Source organism: Oreochromis aureus, linkage group 2 (genome assembly GCF_013358895.1).
Source record: "Oreochromis aureus strain Israel breed Guangdong linkage group 2, ZZ_aureus, whole genome shotgun sequence".
Taxonomy (NCBI): Eukaryota; Metazoa; Chordata; class Actinopteri; order Cichliformes; family Cichlidae; genus Oreochromis; species Oreochromis aureus.
The window spans coordinates 29,302,180-29,309,919 of NC_052943.1; the positions used below are offsets into that span (position 1 = coordinate 29,302,180).

At 40.4% G+C, this 7,740-nt stretch overlaps 1 protein-coding gene across 1 annotated transcript; it reads right to left on the minus strand.

Moving 5' to 3' along the window:
- Nucleotides 1-311: 311 nt before the first annotated feature.
- gm2a (GM2 ganglioside activator) lies at nt 312-6,911 on the minus strand. The gene is made up of 4 exons (XM_031751751.2): nt 6,719-6,911; nt 5,135-5,287; nt 1,890-2,072; nt 312-1,745 (listed from the first exon to the last, which is right to left on the minus strand). The coding sequence occupies exons 1-4, from the start codon at nt 6,812-6,814 to the stop codon at nt 1,590-1,592; spliced, it is 588 nt and encodes a 195-aa protein (XP_031607611.1). The 5' UTR covers nt 6,815-6,911; the 3' UTR covers nt 312-1,589.
- Between the last annotated feature and the right edge of the window lie 829 nt (nt 6,912-7,740).

Sequence of the window (7,740 nt, forward strand, 5' to 3'; positions counted from 1 at the left end):
TGTGGCAGAGGTCACGAGGTAAGAGGAAGGCCCATGACAGTCAGCAGTTGTTGTTCATCTAATAGCTCTTTGGAGCTTTGAGGTGCGTCGCCTGCTGCAGTGTTAATTTTTCTCCACAATGATGCAAAGCAGAGGCCGAATGGCAGCCTGCGTCTCCTTCATCTGGGTGGAGCCAATTCACCATAGAGGACCAACTCCTGTAGCAACCTTACCTCTACCCTAACAGAAACATCCTCTGAACTTTGTTTTAGTCATCATGAACCTTTTTTCTGAGGTAATTGATTTTACTGCACCAGAAAAGCACAAATAACTTATGTGATAAAGTTTATTCAAAACTGCATTGAATCAGTTAAATGTATAACAGCAACATTTTTCTGTGATCATCACACAAGAAAAATCTGAACTCTGATTTACACGAATCAAAGAAAGAATGAATCAGGCACTTAGCAACAACACAGAGTTTAAAAAAAAAAAAAAGTTATGATAACAACAATAATAATACTAATACTAATAATAATAATAATAATAATCAGGTCATTCACAATAACTGAACAGTCAAAACTGGCTCCCAGTTAAAATAAGACACGTGACATTATCAAAAAAAAAAAAAAAAAAAAAAAAAAAAAGCACAGAGAATGTTTAAAAATAAGAAATAAATTAGACAAATGTTAGCAGGATTTTAGACGGTAGAACTAAAATTCAGTGAGCTGCAACATCATTTTGTTCCAAGTTTTGTCATGGGGACCGCTGAAGGCTGAATTATGAAGAAATCATAAACAGACAGCCATCCCCTTCATCTTACAGTCTTTATTATTACAGGAGCAAGCGCTCCAGTGGTTATTCTTTATGTTAATGCTGACAGGTTTAGTTCCTCAGGAAACATGAAACCAGTCAGACCTTTGGGGACTGACTGAAGTGTGGGAATGTTCGAATAACTGAAGGTTTAGACTCAAGTGGAGCTTAATGCAAAACTAAAGAAGAGATTGGTTTCTATCAATTCATTAAGAGCATTCATGTGGATTTATTTATGCATATTTATGCATCTCTGTCATCCATGTTTAAATCCATTTCCCTTCATGTGAGCAGGTCATTTCATAACTGTGATAATAATAAAGTCATATTTAGACATAAAGGCTTTGCCTTTTTGCTAATTAGTTTTTCTGTTACTGCAGGAGATGAAAACTATAAAAAGGTGATGAACACCAGGAACTTCAGTAGCTTTTCCAGCAATTAAAAGTAGTTTTAATAAAATTTCAGCTCCTGTAAAATCATTCTCGATTCGTTCTCAATTGTTAAAAAGCACGATAAGGGGTCCAGCACATACAGTGATGCAGTTTGTGTTCATACAGAGTGAAAGAAGAGCAGCTTGGATGCATCTTAACGTGGAGAAAACCTGTAACTCCTAAAGAGAATGTTTCACTGAATCACTGCGCCTGCTCTCGTGCATTCCAGCAGGAGCTCATGTTCTGCGCATTTCATCCCGTAAAACCTGTTTTTGTTGTCGTTTCTTCTGATTATCTCCCCTCCCTAATTGGTGAAAACTTTTTTTCATTTCCCAGTTTTAAAACCACGAGGCTCCGGCTGACGGCTCAGTCTGAGTGGATGGAGAGCGTGATTTTGAGGCAGCCCAGCTCTTTGCCCTGACTGCCGAGGACCCCCTGAATCCGGTAGTCCCCGTTAGTCAGCCAGTAGGGCAGATCGACGTTGGGCAGGTAGAAGTCTGACTGTGGCAACGTGTACGAGCCCTGAGAACAGAGAGGGAGAGTCCTGCTGTTTCATCATGTTTAAAGATCACAGAGCTCAGGGCTCATGTTTAATCCCTAAATGGTTTTCTACACGTTTCAATCCCAGCTACTGAGAAGTGATGTGATTTGAAATCAAAGACTTACAGCTTTGAAGGGGCAGTGGCAGGGTAGGCCGTAGGTGTGCAGCGGTTCAGGACAGTCCTGGCCGGGCGGGATCAGCTGGCTCAGAATATCGCAGGCGTCCTGATAGTGACAACTGCCCACCTCATCCAGACAGGGCACCTTCACCCAGAAACCTGCCACCTCCTTCTCCAGAGTCACATTTAGCTAAAGATTGAGAGCAGACAGAGAAACAGCAGCGCGCGTGTTAGAAATGCTGCAGCTTCACCAGCGCCGTGCCGCAAACTGAACCCTGTTGAGAGGAAACGGTGATACCCGACATACTCCCATATGCCTTTATCACAGCTAATGTGCAAGTAGTGGGTATTTGGTTTTTAATTTAAATCTACAAATCTGCAGGAAGCTTCAGATTATTGCCTCAGTATCTGCAGATTTTTGAAACTCCCAGTTTCCTCAGCTCTCCACATAGCAAGTTCCTTCATTAGTGTGAACAACACGTAACAACAGCCACATAAACATGTCAGAATTATTTTCAGTTTTACAAAAAGTATCATAAAAATAAGATAAAATAAAGAAAAACATCAGCAGGATGAAGCAAACGTAAAAACTAAAAGCAGCCAAACATGATGCAGTGACCTTTGATTTGGTGAAGGTAGAATAAAACTCCTCATCACCACAATCACCTCAGGTTTATTACTCACTGCAGTAAATCCAAGAACTCTAAAAGAACTTTGAGGACACCTTGAAGAGGATAATAATCAGAGTTTTACAGTTCACACTTACCACTGCACATGTGACAAAGAACAAGTTCTGCTGAGTGATAAAGTTTCTTTTCCCACTTCAGACGCATGATTGCAGCTTTACAGCTGAAAAAAAAAACAAAACCCCAAAAACCTCCCAAGTGCCTCTCACATCCTTAAACACACCGTCACCATCACTACTACATCATGTTACACTACTCGTTGCATTACCTTCAAGCTGCTCTGTAATAAACTGTGACATAATCACCAATAAACAATAAAAATCTTAGCTTTCAAATATGAACACGGAGCAAAGATGAAAAATGGCAGACTTCAAAGCGATCGTCATGGCGATTCTACTTTAGAAACAGACTGCTCACACTGTAACAGGATCACTGTTACCTGCTGAAGATCAGGTGTAGCTGTGGGTTGTCTTTGTGTTAGAACGCTGTGTGTCTGCGTCAGCGGTATATGCTTTTATGCTTCACACAGTTTGAATTTTACCGTCACGCTCTTGTCCTTTCATGTGATAAAAATAAAAATAACGTCCACCATCGTCGTCCTCCCTGCACACAAACTGAAATCAGCTGATCGTAGCGACGTATGCATGAAGAAAACAACGTGGTTGGTGGTGTTTTGTCTCCCTGTCGGCAGGTGCAGGTAACTGAAGAACTTTGGTCACACAAGTAACGACATAATTGTAACTGTAATGTGATTACTGACTTTAGTGCATCAATCATACACTGCAGTTTTTAATATTCTTGTTAAACATTAGAATATAACCGTGTCTAGTTTGCTGCATGTTTTAAATGTAAAAATCTTAAACCTGTAAAAGTAAATGTCAGCCCTGATCCGGGGGGGGTCCGTGTGTAGGCCTCACAGGAGGCGATTGGTTGACTATTAGTTATTTATTTGGTTAACATGTGTACAAATAAACCAACTGAGGAATGAAAGAAATCCAATAAAACCTGACTGCTCTGTGCCATCAGGTGTTTCTTCTAAATGCTTTATATATCTTGGCAAACCTGACCATATTTTTATTCCTCTGTATCAAACACAGATTGGAAACAGGAAGTGGTTTTCATGCGTGCTTCTTAGTAAAGTTGAAATATATTAAGTAATATTACCTTTCTAATATTTCTGTCTCCTCATTCTGATGACGTTAGCTCATTCATCTCTCTTCTGGACCATTTCCAGTTCTTTATTTGGAGCATGTGACCATGTTTCACAGACAAGCTTCTGTTTTCAGTGTACCACGTGACCCAAACAACATTCTTAGTTTAATTTCATTTTCCAAGATTAAAGACTAATCAACTGCTTCAAGACTACATCACAAGTTCCGCACACATTCTGTAGACATAGATATATACATGAAAACTTGATGTTTTTTAAGTTTGCTTAAAAGTTTCTTTTTTTCTCTTGTCATTTCAGTTATTCTATGTTCAAAATAAATTTTATCTATCTCACAAGTGACTAAAACCAAGCCCCTTTCACTCCACATAAACTTTTTTTTTATTGTTCCACTTTTTGGGAACTTTAACTGTCAAAGTGAAGTACATGTGGGCAATGAAACAATAAAACGAGGAGCCGTTTCCTCAGGGCTGAGGTCTAACTAAACTCAATAACTGTACTCGATTTAGGGATAGGCACACTTCATTGGGACTTTGTAGGATTCTGACAGACAGTTTGGAACATCTAAACCTGAAAGCTGGTTTTTAGCTTGCATGAAGCTCATGAGGATCAGCAGCAGATCCAGACAAGACGACTTTTTGCTTTGCCAAATAATAATCTGACCGTGGCTGTGGTCAGAATATTACACCAGACAGTTAAACCACTGTTGAGTAACCTTGTGCCTGTTACTCAAGTTAACCCTGTGGAGGATAACACTGCTTTAAACTGGTCTGGTTTTTCCTAACATTTAAATACTTAACTAAAGGAATTAAGAGAAAGAATTTTGTCTGTTTCCATCAGCTCTAAGTTTATATATATTCAACAGATGAACCCAACAATAACCCACTCATTAATTAAAATCCATCAAGTTATTCACCTCAGTCAAGCATGAACAAAGTATCCTCTATTTTGGCCTACAAAATACAAAGAGTTATCAACACTATTATGCACAGTTTTCTGATGACTAGGAGACTCATCAGCACATTTTAACCTTGAGATACTCGTTTGTGTTTGACCACCTGCCCAGGGTGTAGCCCACCCCTCACCTGATGACAGCTGACAAAGGCTCCATCTCAGCTAATTTGCCTGTGTGTGTTTGGAACTTGCGAGTATGTGAAATGTGCTGAATGCAGCTCGCTCTAATGACAAAATGAAACAAAAACCATTTCAAACTGGGAGCCATTTAAGCCCTTTGTTCATTGTGGCTGCGCTGAAAGGGAAGTGCTACATAGTGCTAAAACTAACATAAAGTACCCTACTGCTTCCTTTAAAATCTGCTCCTTTAGTCATAAATAAAAACTCTTTGTGAAACTGTACTTAAAGCATCCTCATGTCACTGTCATACATAAGCGTACTCACAGACAGAGGAGCGCTGAGTTCAACAGCCGTGGACCCAGAAGCGGAGGCTGTCAGATCACCTGGGATGGGGATTGGATCTGGAGACATGGTGAGGGTCTTCAGCACAGCTGGAACATCAGGCGGTCCGCAGTTCTTCCAGTCGAAACCCGAAACCTGCAAAATGCATAAAACAATGTTTAAACCTCAGATATTTCCCATCACGGTAAGAGCGTTTCCTGCATTTCCGTACTCCCAGAAAATCAACTTGTTCAGACCTGAAAGCTGAGTGAAGCAGTCCAAACACACCTGCTCTAAACACCGACAGATACTGTTCACAAAGCAATGACCTCTCTCTCACACACACACACACACACACACACACACACACACACACACACACACACACACGTGAACCATTTCTCATCATTCATTATTTACAGGTGTGCACATTTGTTTCTTTTATTCATTTTAGTATTTTTGAGCTCGTTTAAGAAAATGCTGCTTAAACCAGCTTTACTGCTGTCATGTGAAATTGGACCAGACAGAAGATATAATAAGATATAATAAAACATAATATAATAAAACATGACTGCTTCAGAAAATATGAGACACAAACAGATACAGAACTGAATCTGACTGAAATGTAAAGTTTCATATTTCTTAATAAGACACATTAACAAGACGAGCTGCTGTTAATGTTTTTATCTCGATCAGAGATATATTAAAGGAAACCAGCCTAAAAAACCGTCATACATCTCACATAAAATAATACAAACACACCATTGCTGCGGTATCTATAAACACATTCTCTTGATTTTCGTCCTACTTCAGTACATAATTGTGAATTAACTATGTGACTACATGCTGTCTTAAACACACAAAATCATATTAAATCCACTGAAATTAGGCCAATGTGGCTGCACAGTGACTCACAAACAGATTCAATCCAGCAGGAAACACGTACACCTGCAGGACAGACGACATTCAAAAACTCACAAACGCCAAGCAGCAAATGAAGCATTACTGACATGATTACATATTTTAGATGGAGCTAAACCAGCAGATTAGGGCTCCTCAGTCCTGCACTCCAACCTGTGTTTACCAGACAAACGTCACTCTTTTTTGGCCATTTTAAAAAATATTCTATGTTAGTACCTGACAGGTAAGTTTCCTGTTCTGTCAAAAAAAAAAAAAAAAAATCAATCACCTCCCCACAGCCAATCAAAGCCTCATTAGATTCATGACTTCCATGTTTGTTTCTTGGATATTGTAGTTTTTTCCTTTTCGTTTATTTTTCTCCTCTATTGTTGCCATTGTGGCTCCACTCTCTTCAGCTCAGTTTTTTTTGTTTCCGGGTTTAGTTTAGAAGAGCTGTTACAGCTCGACAGTCACAACCCTGGACCTCGCCGAGCCCCCACACGCACGCGCAGTTTTGAGGCTCTACGACGACTTCGGCAGGTTTCACGGACGAACCGTCCACGTTTAGTGCGTGAGCTCCCCTAAAACAGCATAGTGGGAGCTTCGGTGTGGATAAATAAAACCCGCACAGAGTAATGGATATAAACCCTGAACAGAGGCTTTGGTACCCGATGGGATTTGGCTCACCTGTGCGCTCCTGACCTTCTTCCACCCGAAGGAGCCGCAGCTCACCTGAGCTAAAGCGGCAGCTACGAGCACCGTTACCGCCACACGTTTGTCCATCCTCACGTTTGTGCCACAGTTCCACAGTGCCGTTAAACCGAGCGTCGACGGTTTATACCTTGCGGCACTTCCCTGTTTACGATCGCGCTGACCGCAGTCACGTGACGAAAAAGTGCGTCTTCTTCTTTATATTGTGTATTGGCGGTTGCCAAACAGCAAAATGGTGCATTACCGCCACTACCCGGTGTGGAGTGCGGACCGAAATGTAAAAAATTAAATAAAAAATTTAAATCCTCGCAAACAAATGAGTCTGCCTTAAAAAATTAAATATGGCCTGATAACTTTAACTTCTCGAGTTCTTACAAAATAAATCAACCAAGTCCAGTTTCACTTTCATATCAGCGAGCTTTTCGATCAGTTGTCTTCTTTCAGCATCATATTTCTGACAGTGCACTGAAACATGCTCTATTATTTCTTCTTCTCTATTGCAGTCACACTTACTGTACGATGTTTTCCTATTAAAAACAACATACTATTCAAACCAGCGTGCCCAAATCTGAGTCGGGATATAATCGTCTACTCTCTCCTGTTCCTTCCTGTGCTTCTCATTTCGCCTGTCTTCCTTTAGATTTTTTGCCTTTTCCTCTCTTCCTCCCTTTGCTTTTACCACCTTTCTCTCATTTTGTGCTGTATTTTGCTCTTAATCTCCTACAAGTACTGATAACCAGATCCACCAAAAGTGTCTTTGTAGCTTTCTTTGCTGTCCTATCTGCCCTTATCATTTCCCTTAACTCCATGATGCGGTTGTACCCATAAGAAAGTGACCATAAGCCCCACCATAGTAACTCTGTACAACTGTTTGCTGAATCTCTATCAGAACATCAGGTCTGCAATCTGAGTGACTGTCTTGCAAACTAGCCAATGATGAGCTAGAATCTGATCATATCACAGATCTCAGCGGTCTTGCATCTTCAATCCACTGGAAA

Excerpts from the sequence above, each read along its gene's own strand:
- gm2a (XM_031751751.2), bottom strand. The coding sequence starts at position 6,814 with ATGGACAAACGTGTGGCGGTAACGGTGCTCGTAGCTGCCGCTTTAGCT. Across the intron at positions 5,288-6,718 it reads AGAAGGTCAGGAGCGCACAG|GTTTCGGGTTTCGACTGGAA; the intron begins GTGAGCCAAATC and ends TGCATTTTGCAG. Across the intron at positions 1,746-1,889 it reads GCCACTGCCCCTTCAAAGCT|GGCTCGTACACGTTGCCACA; the intron begins GTAAGTCTTTGA and ends CTCTGTTCTCAG.